This window comes from Gavia stellata, chromosome 28, assembly GCF_030936135.1.
Source record: "Gavia stellata isolate bGavSte3 chromosome 28, bGavSte3.hap2, whole genome shotgun sequence".
Taxonomy (NCBI): domain Eukaryota; kingdom Metazoa; phylum Chordata; class Aves; order Gaviiformes; family Gaviidae; genus Gavia; species Gavia stellata.
Window position 1 is genome coordinate 1,272,166 of NC_082621.1, and position 16,897 is coordinate 1,289,062.

The 16,897-nt window shown below is 70.2% G+C and overlaps 1 protein-coding gene across 1 annotated transcript; it reads right to left on the reverse strand.

Annotated features, from left to right (window-relative positions):
- Positions 1 to 1,412: 1,412 nt before the first annotated feature.
- Positions 1,413 to 16,463, reverse strand: IGFBP4 (insulin like growth factor binding protein 4). Its single transcript, XM_059830158.1, has 5 exons — positions 16,396 to 16,463; positions 8,920 to 9,251; positions 2,596 to 2,750; positions 2,221 to 2,355; positions 1,413 to 1,912 (listed from the first exon to the last, which is right to left on the reverse strand). Exons 1-5 carry the CDS (start codon positions 16,461 to 16,463, stop codon positions 1,784 to 1,786), a joined length of 819 nt encoding a protein of 272 aa, XP_059686141.1. The 3' UTR covers positions 1,413 to 1,783.
- Between the last annotated feature and the right edge of the window lie 434 nt (positions 16,464 to 16,897).

A 16,897-nucleotide genomic window follows, 5' to 3' on the forward strand; every position in this document is an offset into this window, starting at 1 on the left:
GTGCCGATGAGCTGCAATGCTGAGACCGGTGTCAGCCCCCGCCCCAGCTTGCTCCGTCCTTGCTGTCCGGCTAGCCCAGGCCAGCGGGACGGCGGCACTTGCCAATCCCCATCCCCACCCACACCCCCGCTGGTGCCGGGGGCTGCCGTGCCATGCCGGGGAGCTGCCGGGGACCGGGCGGGCAGAAGGGTGTTTCACTAAAACTGAAACATTTCGTTCCCATCGGGGGCCTTGGCACCCACCAGCGTGGCTGGGGCCAATCCACGCAGAAAACCAAAACCTCCCACTGCAGCCATGGAGTGGGGGGGGTGGGTCAGGGGGGATCGGCAAACTCCCTTCCATCTTTGGCACACTTGCCATGGCAGCCAGCATGGCCATTTCTCACCTAAAAGACATTTAGGTGAAAAATTTCCAGCCCAGCTTAAAAAAAAAGAAGAAAAAAAATAGCTACAAAAATAGTGACAATTTCTCAGCTGAGAACTTTGTGCTGGCGAAATCTGCAGATCCCGTCACTGAGATGCTCCAGAATTTCGTCCCGGTTTTGTCACGTTGGCCAAGTTGGAAGAAGAGAAGACAGAAACCATCGCCAGCGGTGCCCCATTCCGCGGAGATGGAGGATTGCAGCCTCAGGGGCCACACGGTCAGTTTTAAGGTCCCACCAAGGACATTTTTTAAATATTAAAAATCTTTGGGGAAGGGAAAAAAAAAACAACAAAAGCAGCACATTCTGCTGGGAGGCGTTTCCTGGGCGTCCCTCGTCCCCCAACCCTCCCCTCGGACCCAGCACCTGCGGGACGCACCCCTGCGTGCCTGGGGGTGCCTGACCCCCCTCGCCCCGGGGACGGTGGCTGGGGACGGAGCAGGGGGAGACGGGACAGGTGGGAGGAAAACGCTGCGGCTGCCAGCTTTGTCCCTGCGCAGGGAGCGGGATGGGGCTGGGCTGTGGGGCAGGCAGTACCCAGGCTGTGGGGCAGGCGGTTCCCGAGCTGGGGGGCTGCAGCGGGGAGGGGGAAGGTCTCTTATTGCTCTGTGCGGCTGCGATGCCCATCGCATGCACACGCTTTGGGTGAGATGGAGGCAGGGAGGGCCCCAGGCAGGCGGTGGTGGGGGGGTGTCTCCCCAGGCCCCCCGGGTCCTTGCCTGGGCAGCCTCCCGCCGCCGGGGAGGGCAGGATGAGGCACTTCTGCTGCCGCACGCAGAGGTCTGGCGTGGACAGCAAGGCACTGCAGGCGGGGGTGCCACTGCGGCACCCCACGAGGCGCCGGCATGTCCGCGGCTGCCTGCGGGGCCAGGCTGGACCGGGGCAGCAGCCGAGCCTCTGCTGCAGCCGCCGGGCTCCGGGTCCCCTGGCCACGCCGCAGCACGGAGGGGCCGGGGCGAAAGCCAGGGGGGCACCATGGGGCAGGCGGGCAGTGGCGGCTGTGGGAGCAGCACCGAGGGGCAGTGGCATTGTGGGTGCTCTCCCCCCGCTCCACCCGGGCAGCCTGACACCAGCCCCAGGGCAGCGTCTGTCCAAGCCAAGTGTCCATGTGGGATGGAGGTGCCGCTGGCGCATGCCCGGGACCCCTCTGTGGCAGTGGCTAGTGGTCATGGCGCAGGTCATGGTGCCGTGCCCCGTGCCGTAGGTAGCCCGTGGTGCAGAGCACAGCGGCGATCCAGGGCGCATGCCAGGGTCCCCCAGCACCAGGGAGCTGCTCGGCGGTCATGTCCTCCCTCTTCCTCTCCTACGCAGCCCCGGCGGGTGTCCTGGCCACAGCACGGCACAGGGCCACCGCGGTCGCGCTCACATGCTGTCCGCCAGCTGGTGACAGTCCAAGTCCCCCTTCAGCTCCAGGAAGCCTGGCAGCTTCACCCCCGTCTTGCGGTCCACACACCAGCACTTGCCCCGCTGCCCGTCCAGCGCCGGGTGACACTGAGGGAACAGGTTCGGTGAGGAGCGCCCAGCCTGGCCCCCACAGCCCCATCCCCGCCGGCTGCCTGGCTGGGGTGACCAGGAGCTCTCGCAGGGACTTTGCCACCCTCGTCCCACCCCGGGGCTCTTGCAAAGGGCCCCACAACACCCGAAGGGTGATTCCCACTGAAGCCAGGAGCTGCGGGTGCCCTGCCATGCCCTGGCACCAGCCTGTCTGTGTGTCCGTCCATCCCCCCTCCCAGCTCTGCGAAATGCCCCCACGCGAGTGCCCCCCCCAGCCCCCCGTGATGGGCGAGAGCCCATCCTACCTGCTTGGGGTGGAAGTTGCCGTTGCGGTCGCAGTTGGGGATGGGGATGACGTACAGGTCCTCGTGCGTGCGGGTCTGCGAGGCGGCCAGCCTCTCCAGCGCCCGGTGCAGCTCGCTCTGGCACGAGCCCTGTGCCTGCGGGAAGGGGGGGCTGAGCCGGCAGTGGGGCTGGCGCATGCCCCCGCCCCAGCGCCCCGGGACCCTGACCCTTAGGGCCGTCCCACAAGCACCGGCTTCAAACCCCCTTCCTGCCCCAGGCTCCGCTGACGCTGGAGCACAGCCCAGGGGTGCTCAGCACCCATTCTGCCCTCCCCAGCCCAGCGCCACCCCAGCGCCCAGTGCCAGTCGCCTGCCGCGGTGCCGCGCGGTGCTCACTATGGGCCGCGTCTCCTCACGGTGGTACGGGCTCCCGCTGTTGCGCATCTTGTTGCCGTTGTTGACCCGCTTCGCCTGCTGCTTCTGCAGGCACTTGCGGTCGTGGATGCTGCAGGGGCTGAAGCTGTTGTTGGGGTGGTCGATCTCCTCCTTCTCTGCAAGGACACAGACCGGACGGGGCTCAGCGCCGCGGGGCAGCCCCGGGGATGGCAGTGCCCCCACGGTGCGCCAGCCCCCACGGAGCAACTTGCACCCCCAGGCACAACGTACAGCCGGTGGTACTGGACCCCACACCGCCCGCCCCTGTCCCCACAGGCGTCACCCCCAGCCCTGGGTCCTCTCCCGTCCCTGCCACCGCACTGGGCTGAGCTCTCCCTGCAGCACTGGGAAAGGCTCCTGGGAGTTTTTACGACTCATTAGCCACGATTTAAGGGCTTGTTGCCATGCATCTGTTATTGTAGGGTTGCAAATGCACGCTGCAAGAGCGCCAACAGTTGCACCAGTGTGCTGCGCAGCACGAGGGTCTGGCTGTGCCCGGCCAGCCACGTGCCACCAGGCACTGGGTGCTCACCCACAGCACCGGACGCATGGGGCTGGAAGGTGACACCGGAACGCACAGCCAGGGAGCCCCAGGAAGAGCCCAGTGCCCCCAAAAAGCTGCCTCTGAGGAGCTGCAGCAGGAACAGGGGCACTGGGGCTGCGCCAGGGCGATGCTGAGCACCCGCCAAGCCCAGGGCAGGACTGGGCGCCGCGGCCGGGAGTGGAGTCGTGCTCTGCCGTGGGGCACAGCCCCCACGAAGACATGAAAGAAGAAATTCCTGGAATAAGAAAGTTAATCTCCTGCAGGGCCAATCCTGAAAGGCGGCGCTTGGCATCCTCATCTGCGCCAGGAGCGCAGCCAAACTGCAATCCCAGATGTTGGCAGCTGGAGGGAGCGTCATGAGACCCGAGCTCTCGGCGCGACTATTTTTTAAAAAGCTGCCGGTTCCTCCGGTTTGGAGCCCGCTAATGCTCTGCTGAGCGGGGGCGTCCCAGGGAGCCGGGGTCCCACCTGCGCTCGGAGCAGTGTCAGGCACAACCCGAGCAGTGTTTTGTCTCCCAACCCGCCTGGGCTGTAAGAGGAAAGCGGCCTGGGCTCCCTGCCCGAGTTTATCCCGGGGTTGGGCTTATACTAATCAATATTGCAGCCAGCAACGGGAAAGACCTTCCCAAACCAGGTGGGGGGCGGTCACGGTCACGGTCATGGGTGGAAGCACCCAGGGGCTCACAGCGTCGGGGATGGAGGCTGCTGGGGTGGTGCCCGGCACCGCCCCTTCCCGCAGGCAGGCAGCAGGCAGGCAGCGGGGTCGGAGCTGCAGCCTCCTGCCCACCAAGTCCCCGCGGGATCCCAGCCCCGGTCTCCCATCGGCACCTCGCACAGTGGCTCCCCTGCAGTGAAGCATTCCTGGACCCACTCCCAGCGGCGCGGTTAAAGTTCACAGCAAAGCCCGGATCAAATCCTTCTCCTTCGTTCGTGTTATTTGCTTTTTGTTTAATCTGTCAATTTTTTCCAGGAAATGTCTCATGCCCTTGAAATTTGAAACGCAAACCCAAAGTCTCCAGGACCCCGCGCAGAGCGGTGCCAGCCCTGGCGTGCACCAGCCCCGGCAGCACCAAACACGGGGCTGTGGTGCAACGCAGGCGCTGGCGGCAGAGCCCAGCCAGGGGCTTGGGGGGCTTGGGCAGGGATGATCCCTCCCTCCACCGCCTCCCCCGTGCACCTCCTCAGGGACTCATGCAAGGAAGAGCTGGGCGGGAGATCTGGCACCGGTGGGGACCACCACGCCGAAGTCCTGGCACTTCCATGCGCCGTGGAGGCAGCAGGGGAAAGGCAGGACTGGGAGGCACTGGTTGCTGCCCGCTCTGCCCCGGGGGAAGCCCTCACCCAGCGCCGGCACGGACGAACACCCCTCCTCCCTCCGCCAGCCGCCTTCAGAGCGTCAAATCTCTCGGCTTAAATAAAACCAGATGCCAATAACATTTTCGTAAGGTCACATGAAACGTCGGTGCCTCCAGACAGCGAGGCGGCTCTTGCCAGCACTCAGCTCTGGGGACAGAGCTCTGGGACCGGTGGTCCCCCGACTCGCACGCCAGCTCCAGGACCGCTCCCCGCAATGGGGATCGCTGCGGTCCTTGGGGTGATTTTCCCACCCGCTAAGCGACGTGCAGCAGCTCGAGGAGCTTCTCGCCTCCCTTGGCAATCCTCCTGCACCAGCTGGGTGAGGAAACTCCTCGCACTCACGCACAAAGACGTGGAAAAAACAACTTCTGTGGAGCCTGGAGGCCCCCAACCCACCAGCCCCCCACACCGCTCCCGGTGCAGCTCGCTCTGCCCTGACCCCTTGGGAAGCACCATCTGGATGCCAACCCGGCAGCGCCGGTGCCTGCGGGTGCCCCCGAGCCTCCCCACACCTCTCCCCCCAGTCCGGCTCCGCCTGGCAGCCTTGGCCGCGCAGGGCAGCCCATGCACTGGCCACCACCACCCCGGTGCTGCCCGTCACGGTTGGAGCTGTGCCGGCAGAGAGAGGTCTCCGAGCGGCAGGGGAGGACAGGCAGAGCGGAGTGGGGGGTGCCTGTTTGACCGAGGGCTGGGGGACACCCCTCTGCTCAGTTTGGGATGGAAGTGGGTGCCAAAGGGATGGGGACGGGTGCTGCCCTCGCCGGCCACGCGGAGCAGCTGCCCCGTCCCGGCAGGACAGTTTCTGCCCGGCCTTCTGCTCGGCTGCAGACAGGAGACACAAACGAGTCATTCAGCATCGCCTTCAATTAACGGGAGCTGCAAATGAGGTCGGTCACATGCTGAACTTGTGATTCACCGCACCGAGCCCAAGGGAGCAAGCAGAGAAGGGCTCCGGCTCCACCGCGCGGCTCCCATGGGAGGAGAGCCCCGGGAAGCGAGCGACGCCACGGGAGTGTGTCCGTGGGAGAGGGACAAGTGTCAGGGGCCCCCAAAGCTCCAGCCCCGCGCCCCCCACCCCGCCAGCCCAGGCACAAAGGACCCGACGTGCCCCAAGGGCCGGAGGGGACACATCCACGTGTCTGCAGCCGACACGGCACACGAACCAAGAGCCGCAGCGAGTCCCAGCACCCGCCGCTTCCCCGTCCAGCACCCTGGCTGTCGCCTGCGGGTGGTCCTGGCAGGGCCGCAGGGCAGCTGCCGGGGCTCTCGACTTGGCAGGCTCCGGCACGGGGAATTCTGTGCTCATCCTGCCGAGCACGTACTGATTCTGTGATTCTGCACTGGCCCCAGCGGAGTGCGGGGAGCCGGGGCACAGGGGTGGCTGGGGCACAGGCACCAGGCACCTACTGCCCCTTGGCCAGGGATGCCAGTTGGGAAGCCAGGCCCCATCCCACGGGGACACGCTGCTGAGCCCTGCCGAGCACATCTGCGCCTCCCGGCTCGGTGCCCAACGTGAGCCGGATGGAGGAGACGTTGGGATGCAGGAGATGGAGTGAGAGATGCAGATCATTCCCCGTAGGGACCAGAGCCTCACCGGGAGCAGCACCCGGCCTGGAGAAACCCAAGCATGGGTGAAGGCCAGACCCCATCCCAGGGGACAGACAGGACAGGGGAGCAGCCTCGCCTGGCCCCCTGAGCGGGCGGAGAGGGGCACTGACGGATGCATGCGGGGTGGATGCTGCCGGGGGCTGAACCCAGACTGTCCCCACTGCCCATGCGCCGTGCAGCCGGGCTCTGCCACTGCCGTCCCTCCTGGTCACTACACACGGGAAGAGAACAGGATCTGTCCCAGACACTGCTTACGGCAACCAAGCAGGATGAACGCAACTCCCAAGGGGTCAGTTTTTCCCGGACATAATTATTTACCAAGCATTAAATCACTTGTCATGAGTGCTGGGGAAAACATCCTCACCTCCTCCCGTCTGCCACACACGGGTTCAGCCATTGCCTCCCCCAGGCACCCGCAGGCTGTGCCGAAAAGCTGCAGCTGGATCCTCCCGGGGCCAGCCACGTCGCAGGGCTCCAGCCGAGCAGCAGGTTGCTCCAGGAGCCAGCCCGGAGCTGGCAGGGCTTGGAGCAGGAGGCAGGGACCAGGGTCCTGCACAAGGTGCCCAGACTCGCAGCCACAGGAGAGGGTCTCGGGTCAGGAGAGCGGCCACCCACTCCCTCATTTCCTAGTCAGTCCTATCCAGTGGGTGCTGTGGGTCCCGGGCGAGCGGAGAGGCTCTTTCCTAGAGATGGAGCAGGGAGCCATCGCCCAACCCCTCGGAAAGCCCAACCTCAGCCCAGCCCCCACCATCCCAGCCTCTTCCCTGGAATGCAGAGCCCCCCGGGCCGAGCCCCCAGACAAAGTGTTTACTGTACGAGCTGCACGTTAACCGCTTCCCAGCCGCCCGCCCGCCCACCCGCTGCAGCCTCTGCACGCCCGGCACCCGCACAGGCTCAGCCCTGAGGGCCGCGGGTGCAGCTGGGGGACACCTGCTCCGTACGCCCCTGCTCCTAAACAGGCATTTAATTCCCTTCTGCTTACCCAAAGGGGACGCGCCGGACGCACCGGCCATGCCAGGGTGCCCTCGCTGTGCCAGGCAGGGCTGTGGTGGGAGCGATGGAGCCTGCAGCCTCCAGCGCCACGCTCCCACTGGCTCCAGGCTGCCAGAGTAGGACAGGGACCCGCAGCTTGGATGTCCCACCAGGACATTCCCACCAGGGCCGCACCGAGCAATGTGCCGCGGGGTGTCCTGCCCGCATCCTGCCAGGCTGTCCCGGGCAAAGGGGCTCACCACAGCCCGCTCCCCCATCCTGCCACCTGCAACGCTACAGGCAGGCGCGGGGCTCGGCGGGTGAGCCTGGCTCCCACCGCCACCCACCCGTCCCCAGCAAGGCCAAAACACCGCGGGAAGGAAGGGAAAAAACTGCAAGTCCATTTCCTAAAGGCTCTGGGAAAAAATGCTGTGTTACACGGGGCACGGCCAAAACCAACAGGCCTTGGCAGCCCGACGCAGCCCCGGGCCAGGGAGCCCAGACAGCTCCTGCAGGATGTGGGATGAGGACAGACAGGCAGGGCAGGGGGTCTCCGCAGCGGACCCCATGCCGAGCACTCGTGGCCAACTCCTGGCCCTGGAGAGGGGCGGCCAGAGGGGCCCATCCACGAAGGGCACTCCTCACCATGAGGACACCAGCGGAGCTGCCGTGGACCAGCCATGCAAGAAGGGAAATGAAGCTGGGATCCGGCCCTCAGGGCGGACAGGGACGGACACTGCTCCAGCCCCTTCTGCCCCTCGGGTAGCTCCAGGTGACCCTGCGCAGGGACACAGGGCCAGGCCAGCTCGTGGACCGTCCCATGGCGGGATGCTGCTCCCCAGCTCCAGGGGATGTGGTCCCCATCACAGCCCGTGGGACAGGGAAGGGAGAGCGCAGCATCCAGACCCACTGACAGGCCAGCCCCAGGGGCCAGGTCTCCACACTCAGCCACCGGGAGTGGCTCCGTTCCCACTGTCAAAGCCGCGGTGTGACCTGCGCAGCTCTGGGGCTCAGCTCCCACCTCTGGCTCCGCTCCCGGCCCCCAGACCCTGCCCGAGCACCAGGAGGTGGCAGGGGGGGCATGATCAACACCTGCGAGAGGGTCCTGGGGCAGACACACGTAGGCAGAGCCCACGGGCAGCAGGCTTCTCCGGCCTGGCCCTGCCTGCTGTCTGCACCCTGCTGCCCTGCGCGGCTGCGGGAAGGACACAGGGCTCGGCAGAGCCCCGGCACAGAGCCCGGCCTGACGTGCCCACGAGGGAAGCAGGTGCCCCGAGGCCTCTTTCCTGTTTCCCCCGGGCGGTGCAGGCAGAGCTGCTGGCAGCATCCCGGGGAAGGCGCAGCGCAGGGGTCACCACGCACCGGGAGCTTCCCCGGCAGCTGGGATCTGTCCCCCGGGGCTGCGGGAGCCTGCGACCCCGGGCTGCCCCGCCGTCCGGGGGCACTCTGCAGCCGGGGCACGGCGGGTGACGAGTCCCTGCGAAGCACCCCGCTCCGGCATGCGCGGTGCCACCGGCCGTGGCACTGCTGTGCCCGCGGTGGGCAAGGATGGCACGGACGTGACCCGCTGGTGCCCGGCTGTGGGAGCTCAAGCAGCTCAGCGCTTCGCCCTCCCCGGCTCGCACTCCACGCACCCCCATCCCCGGGCTGTCCCGTCCCGCCGCAGGGTCCCTGCCGAGCCCCCCGCCCCGCTCCCAGCCCCGCGGCCCCAGCGCTCGCCGAGCAGGCTGGGGCAAACGGGGGGCTGCCCCGCTGGCACCCGGGCACCCACCCTCCGCCCCTGGGCCGCCCGGGGCCGGCCTTACCTGGGGGCTGGAGGCTCTCCTGGATGGCCTCGACGTCGGCCAGGTCGGTGCAGACGCCCTGGCCGTGCATGAGGGTGTGCAGGGGCCGCGGCACCCCGCGGGGCGGGTAGCAGCGCAGCCCGGCGCCGCAGCGGGCGGTGTAGACGCCGCAGGCGGTGCCGCGGCCGAGGGCGCAGGTCGCGCAGCAGCCGCAGCCCGGCTCCCGCACCAGCTCCGCGCAGCCCTGCGGCGCCTTGCAGCGCGCCAGCCGCTCCTCCGAGCAGGGCGGGCACTGGATCGCCTCCTCGCCGCCGCCCGGCCCCGCCGCCGCCAACAGCAGCAGCAGCAGCAGCACCGGCGGCGGCAGAGCGCGCCCGGCGGCCCCGCGCATGGCGGCCCCGCGCCGCTCCGCGCTCCGGCCCGCGGGTGGCGGCGCTCGGCTGGCGGCGGGCGCGGGGCGGCGGCGGCTTTATGCGGCCCCTGGCCACACCTCCCGCCGCCGGCACCGGGGCCACCGGCGGGGCCGCCCCCGCCGCCACCGGGAAGCCACCGGGGAGAGCCGCTCCCCGCCGACGGGGGCGGCGGCGGCACCGGCGGCGGCGGCTTCAGCACCGGGGAGGGCGGCTTCAGCACCGGGGCCACCGGCGGGGCGGCTCCGGCGCCGGGGCGGCCCGGGGACCCCCGGCCCTGCGCCCCCCGAGCCCCCCCCCGCTGCCCCCGGCAGCCGCCCCGACACCCTGCCCGCCGCCGCCCGCCCGGTCCCGAGAGCAACTGGGATGAACTGGGAGGGGTGCGAAGCATACGGGGCTGCATCGGGGGGGGCTGTGGCCAAGACCCCCAGCGTGGGGCAGCCCGGGGTGGGCTCCGGGTCCCGGGCGCGGAGGTCCCCGGCGGGAGCAAAAGCGCTGCCGGCAGCACAGCATCGCGGGCAGCTCAGCGCCGGTCTGCCAGCGACGCCCCGGGGCGGCACCGCCGACTGCCCGCGCCCCCCGCCCGCACCCGCCGGCTCCCCGCGCCCCCCCGCCCGCACCCGCCGGCTCCCCGCGCCCCCCCGCCCGCACCCGCCGGCTCCCCGCGCCCCCCGTCCGCACCCGCCGGCTGCCCGCGCCCCCCCGTCCCGCACCCGCCGGCTGCCCGCGCCCCCCCCGCCCCGCACCCGCCGGCTCCCCGCGCCCCCCCCGCCCGCACCCGCCGGCTCCCCGCGCCCCCCGTCCGCACCCGCCGGCTGCCTGCACCCCCCCCGCCCGCACCCGCCGGCTCCCCGCGCCCCCCCCGCCCGCACCCGCCGGCTGCCCGCGCCCCCCCGTCCCGCACCCGCCGGCTGCCCGCGCCCCCCCCGCCCCGCACCCGCCGGCTCCCCGCGCCCCCCCCGCCCGCACCCGCCGGCTGCCCGCGCCCCCCCCGCCCCGCACACCGCCGGCTGCCCGCGCCCCCCCGCCCCGCACCCGCCGGCTCCCCGCGCCCCCCCGCCCGCACCCGCCGGCTCCCCGCGCCCCCCCGTCCCCCACCCGCCGGCTCCCCGCGCCCCCCCGTCCCCCACCCGCCGGCTCCCCGCGCCCCCCCGTCCCCCACCCGCCGGCTCCCCGCGCTCCCCCGTCCCGCACCCGCCGGCTCCCCGCGCCCCCCCGTCCCCCACCCGCCGGCTCCCCGCGCTCCCCCGTCCCGCACCCGCCGGCTCCCCGCGCCCCCCCGCCCCGCACCCGCCCGCTCCCCGCGCCCCCCCGCCCGCAGAGCCCCGCGGTCGGTTGCAGGCTGCCGGCACCTAGTGGCTATTTAGGAAAATGGGGAGGCGCAGGGGGGGAGCCCGAGCATCCCCCCCCCCGCCGCGGCTCCGGCCCCGCCAGGCCCCGCAGCGCCCGGGCAGCACCGCGGGAGGGCGGGGGGCGGGAGAGGGCAGTGGCCCCCCGCTGAGCCCGGGGGGACGGGTCCCGAGCATCGCCCGGGGGCCTGGTGACCCGCGAGCTGCGCCCGGGCATCGCAGCCAGCGGCGGGCACGGGGAGGGCGAGGGGACCCGCGGGGACGCGGCAGGGGGGTCGTGGGCACAGCCCGGGGTGGGGTGGGCTCCGGCACAAGCTCAGCCTCGCTGCCCCTGCCCTGCTGCCGGTGCTGCGGTGCCTGGGCAGGCCTTGCACGGGCTGTCCCCCACGCTCCCAGCTCGCTGCAGGGGCGGCAAGGGGGCAGAGAGCCCCTCTCCCTGTGCCCGGGACAGGACGCGCCATGGCCAGGGGTAAGGCAGAGACCGGCCGAACTCATGCCATGGGACGAGGAGCAGCTGCGTGCTGCAGAGAGCTTTGTCCCTCGTGTGCAGGGACACACCGACACAGCAGCAGCTGGGTGCTGGCCATGTCACCACGCTGGCCCCGGTCAACGCTGGCAAAACCGCCACCCTGTGCTGCACAAAGACTGGCAAGATGACCACAACCATCTGCACCACCAGCACCAACAGGGGACAATGCAGCCCATCAGGAAAGTGACCATCACCCTGTGGGACACGGGGGGCCAGCCCGGCCCCCTGCGGCACTATGGGGCGAGCACAACGTGCAGGGAACAACCACGTCGCGCAGGGTCCCCAACCCCGCCAAGGACTTGGCTGAGCAGCGGTTTGTGACTGCGCTCTGCACCACTTTCGAGGCAATTAACGGTCCGTAAACGCTCAGACATTGTCTCCCGCTGCTGGGCCCTGCAATGGGGCTCCGTGCAGCGGGTGGGACGTGGGGCAGCCTGCCAGGGGTGGGCGAAGCTTCAAAGGGGCCCCGGGAGGTGGGGGCTGCCCTGCGGTGATGTACAAGGGGATGCACCTGCCCCGAAGGGATCCTGCCCCAGCACAGCAGCAGCCTGCAGCTCCTGCAGCCCCTGCGGCTCCTGCCCCAGCTCCGCTCGCCGTGGGGCAGGCTAGTCCCCAAGGACCAGTGGCAGGGCTCAGCAGGCCATGAGAGAGGCATGAGGGGCGTCACGCCAGGGCCCAGCTCTGGTTGTGCCCAGGAATTTAATGCCCAGGAGGGATCAGAGCAGGCGCAGGGCCCTGTGCAGCTGCGATACTGGACATCACTTGTTTCTTTTGCCCTGACTGAACAGCAAGAGGGAGGAAGGTGGGGAGCAGCAAGCGGACAAAAAGCCACCTCCCCAGGGTGCCTCACCCTGTCCACACGCAGAAAGGGCTCAGCACATGGCAGCCCCCTCGAGAGGAGCAGAGCCAGCCTGTAACGCAGGGCCTGGGGCTGAGAACCACAAACTCATCTCATGGGTGAGCACATCTAGTTGTCAAACTGGCGTTCTGAGGCTTGAGTGCCAGCACTGGTGGCACTGGCCACGGGGGCTCCCAGGACCGTTTCTCTCTGCTGTGCAGGTGAGCTGGGCAGCACTGAGTGTGCAGCCAGGACACGGGCAGGCGGGTAGGACTTGGGCAGGCGGGCAGGGTCCGTGTCCCCCACATTCCCCTGCCCCCCTTCTCCCCTCCCAGATGGCACAGGGGCCCTGCAAGGCATCGGAACCCGGCACTGCCCCGGAGCCCCTGCCCTGCCTGGCACTGCTGCGTGGTGGCCGTGACTTGGGGCAGAGGCACCAGCCTTGACACACTGTCCAAGCCTGGGGCCAAACCCAAACAGGTGCCCAGCCCCGCTCGGGCCGCGGCACCTTATCAGGCCTTGGCAGCGCTGAGCGCCCGCTGGGGAGATTGTTGTGTCTGCGGGTGGAGGGAGTGGGGCAGCGCCAGCAGCCGGCGGGGTGCACGGGGCACGGGGATGCACTCGCTGCGTGGCCCCAGGGGCTGTCCCCCCTCTGGCCAGGCACAAGTCCTGCTGGTCCACATCCCAGCACCATCCTGCGAGATGGAGAGGGGGGCCGGGACTGGTGCACCACACAGCCATGTTGCCCCCCACCCCAAGATCATGGCCCCACAGCTGAGGAGGGTGCTCGGTGCACGGTGCGCAGTGCTCAGTGTGCGGTGCACGGTGCTCGGTGCAGCCCAGCTCCCCCGCCTGTGACGGGGCAGCTCTGTGCTCCCAGCCCCAGGGCTCTGCAGGCTCCCAGCACGTCTTTCCCAACCTCGATGGCTCTTTGGGGTTCCCGAGGCTGTGGGGGGCTCAGGCTGCTTCCCTGCAATTCCCCCAAGCAGGGTCTGGAGTGACCCCAGCCCTGGGGAGAGGCTGCAGGTCAGCGCAGGGCAGAGGCAGAAGGGGTGCTGGGGGTCAGAGGGGGCTGGAGACCCCAGCCAAGGGTGGCCCTGACGGAGCCGGGGAGACGCAGGGCCGTTTGCACCCACTGTGGGACAGGGTGACTGCACACACTGCAGGCCACAGGTATCGCACCCGCTGCAGGACTCCAACACCTCCTGGGCTCTCGCAGCCCCGTCCCCAGGGCTCAGCCCGGCCGACACGGGAGCCAACCTCCATCCCCTCCCGGTGCCAGGCACGGGCCGGGCTCTCGCCACAGCCGATGCCCCTTGCTCTCAGCCAGCCCCTTCCTCCACTCCCCTCCTCACTGGGTTTACTCCCCATTTCCAGGCAGCATCTCCTCCCCGGCCCTCCCTCGCCTTGGTTCCAGCAGCTCTTCCTGGCCCTGGCTCCCTTCCCCGTGGCTCCCGGCTGCCCTCCTCGCCCCTGGCCGGCGGGGCAGAGGGTGACCTGCCCGCGTGGGTGCTCAGCCCCCGCCGGATGTGGCCTGTGGGGCGCGGGTGCTGGGGCGGGCGAGGGGCGTGTCGGGCAGCGCGGGGGCTGCTGTGATAACAGCGGGAGCCGTGCCGGGGCCACGGGAGCAGACGGCACAGGGAAGCGGGATGAGCCAAGCCCCCCTGTCCTGGGCATCCTGGCCCCAAGGCAGCAACATGGGGTCCGGCAGCCCCCAGCGCCTCCTCCGCACGCTCTGCATCCTCTCGGTGCTGGCCGGGTGCCTGCCCCCCGCCACGGCCCAGTGGTTTTACCCCCTGGGCTCAGAGGACACCACGCTGGATCCGGGCACCAGCCCCACGGCCCCCACGGCACCCACCCTGGACGGGGAGGAAGGTAGGCACGGCGGGATGGGGGCACGGCTTCCCTGGCACCGCCAGCTGCTGTACCCCAGCAAGGAGGGGGCACCTCCGGCATAAGGCTAGAGGGTGAGGCGTGGGGTGACGGGGTCCGGGGCTGCTGGTGGCACCGCTGTGGCCACAGCGAGTGCCAGGAACTGGGAGTGCTGTGCCACCCCAGTCCTCCTCCAGCCCTACCACCTCCTGCCCCATCGCCCCTCTGCTCCTGCAGACGGAGACATTGACGGCGTGGAGCCCACACAGAAGGTGCTGCTGAGCAAACCCCCACTGGCGACAGCCCCCCGACACCGGGAGCCCCTCGCCAGGGGGGCAGTGAAGGGCCCGGGACATGCCCCACCGCGCACACGAGGCCAGGTGCCTTTCCCCGGGCAGCATCCCCTCCCTGCACCCCCAGTCCTCCCGAAACTCCCCAGCCGCTGCCGGGCCCCTCGCCGCGTCCTTCTCCTTATCTGTGCCCTGCCCGCACAGCCGCGCCAGCCCGGGCAGGGCAGCGTGCCCTGCTCCAGCCCCGAGCTGCGGCTCAACCGCCTCTGCCCCCTTGGAAAGGAGCCGTGGCAGCTCCCAGCATCCCCACACACGGCGCAGTCCCACAGCAACGCTGGGGCTCAGCCCCCACCCGAGGCTGAGGGCAGCCAGGGCTCAGGGAGGTCCCGTGTGCCCCCCCCGGGATCCCCCCCGGCCCCACACTGAGCTCTCCCTGTCTGTCCTAGCAGCACCGACCTACGGCTGCCCCGGAGATGTTCGAGGGGAGCGCAGAGGAAGAGGAGTTCCTGCAGATCAAGGTGGTGGAGGGGTCCTGATGCTTGGGGGGCTGCGAGGGGCAGCCCAGGATGGGCACCCAGGCAAGGGGCTCTGGGGCTGGCAGGGTGGGATGGGGATGGTGCTGCAGGGGATCTGGCACTCGGGTGCTCGGGGGTCTGGCACTCAGCCCCTTCTCTCCTCCGCACAGACGACGGCGAAGGGGCTGCCCCGGCGGGGACCCCCAGCCCCGGAGATGGACCCTGCTCGCCAGGTGAGAGGCGGGCGCAGGGCGCCCGTGCTGGACCCTGCAGCCGGGGCTCCCGTCCCGCAGCTCACCGCTCTCTCCCTCTCCAGATGCACAACGGCTCCAGCTGCACCTGCCCCGTGCGCCCCGGCCCTCCAGGCCCTCCCGGCCCAAAGGTGCGGTGGTCCCCCCCAGGGAGAGGCACGGGGTGTGGGGACCCACAGGGACCCAATGGGAGAAATCTCACCACTCTTTTGGCCCTGCTAAACCTTTTCCGCTTGGGATTTGGACTCTCACTTCGGGGTCTGGGTTGGGGGTGACTCAGCTGTCCTCTGCCAGGGGGGCAGCGTGTCCCTGCGGTGGGTGCCGGCAGAGGAAAGTGCCGAGAGCTGGGAGCTAGGCTCTGTCTTTCCGCGACAGGGAGAGAAAGGCGACCGAGGGTCCCCAGGAGAGAGAGGCCAGCCCGGACTCTCTGGGGAGAGAGGGAAGACCGGCAGCCCAGGGCAGCCAGGTCACCAGGGTCCCCGGGGCCCCCCAGGTCCTCCGGGACCGCCGGGGCCCCCGGGACCACCAAGCACTTGGGGATCCAGGAGCCGACCCGTGCCTGCCGCCCTCCCTGAGGGATCGGAGAACGAGGTGAGTGCTGGGGTGGGGGGCACAGGTAGGGGATGTTGGGGTGGGGAGCATGGGTAGGGGATGCCGGGGCGGGCGGGCGATGCCGGTACTGGCTGCAGTGTCCAACTGCGGGTAGACCAGCAGGGACGGGGAGGGCTGGGGCGCGGGACCGTGGGAGTGGGCAGCCCAGAGGAGTGGGACCCGGGGATGGGACGCAGCCGTTCACCAACTCTGCTCTGTCTTTCCTCTCTCCCTCCAACCCACCACGCAGCTGGGAGCGTCCAGCCCTGCGGGGAACCGGGGACCCCCAGGCCCCCCTGGGCTGCCCGGCCAGCCCGGACCCCCAGGCTACCCAGGCCACGAAGGCCCCCCGGGGGTCCCCGGGCGGGAGGGGCAGCCAGGACCCCCTGGCCCGCCAGGGGCTGTGGGACCTCCCGGTTTCCCCGGGGCTGAAGGACCTCCGGGGTCTCCAGGCTCAGCTGGGCCAGACGGACCCCCGGGGGCACCGGGGCTCCCAGGCCCACAAGGGCCCCCTGGGGTACCCGGGCACGAAGGACCCCCCGGTCCCGCAGGACCTGCGTCGCTCCCTGGCAAACCAGGGCTCCGAGGGGAGCCGGGCTTCCCTGGACTAAAGGTAAGGGGTTCCCAGCCCAGCCCGTCCATGGCCCTGGGGCCAGAGCAGAGCCGATGGGGATGGAGCAGCCTGGCTCAGCAGCCCCTCTCTCTGCCCCGGCCGGGAGCAGCCCCCAGCACCGAGCCCATCGGAGGGCTCCGGGGCTGCCCCAGCCCTGCCGCTGTGGGGCCTGGGGGGACATGGGGTGCTGAGCCCCCGCGCTCACCGCTCCACACACCCTGTGCCGGCAGGGTGAGAAGGGCGAACACGGACTGCCGGGCATGCCGGGGAGCCCTGGCCGGACTGGAGAGACAGGGTCCCCGGGCATGCCCGGTCCCATGGGGCCGCCGGGGCCGCCGGGGGACTACAGGGTAAGTAGGGGGTCCCAGGGCTGTGGGTGCTCGGGGGCGGGGGACGGCCCCCACACTCACCCCAGCACATCCTCTCCTACCAGTGCGACTCACGCCACGCAGGGCACCACGGATCGGCCGGGCCGCCGGGCCCCAAGGTGAGCTGGGGGAGAGGGCACCAAGTGTTGGCAGCGAGGGCACGGGGACAGCGTCGGCCACGGCCTCTCGCCAGTGCCGGCGCCAAGACCAAACAGCTCTATGGCGGGTGTTACCCCGTGGAGCAAGGCACGGCGCTGTGCCGGGAGTCGAGGAGTGCTCGGGAACCCACGGAGCCAGAGCACTGATAGGACCTCTCTGCTTTCCTTCCAGGGAGAAAAGGGCGACCCCGGAGAGCGGGTTTGTAGCAGTGGGC

Coding starts and splice junctions, on each gene's coding strand:
- IGFBP4 (XM_059830158.1), bottom strand. CDS start 16,463: ATGCCCGGGGACCCTGTCTCTCCAGTCCGGCCAGGGCTCCCCGGCATG. Junction 2,751..8,919: donor GGAGAGCCTCCAGCCCCCAG/GTAAGGCCGGCC, acceptor GTGTCCTTGCAG/AGAAGGAGGAGATCGACCAC. Junction 1,913..2,220: donor GCAACTTCCACCCCAAGCAG/GTAGGATGGGCT, acceptor CTGTTCCCTCAG/TGTCACCCGGCGCTGGACGG.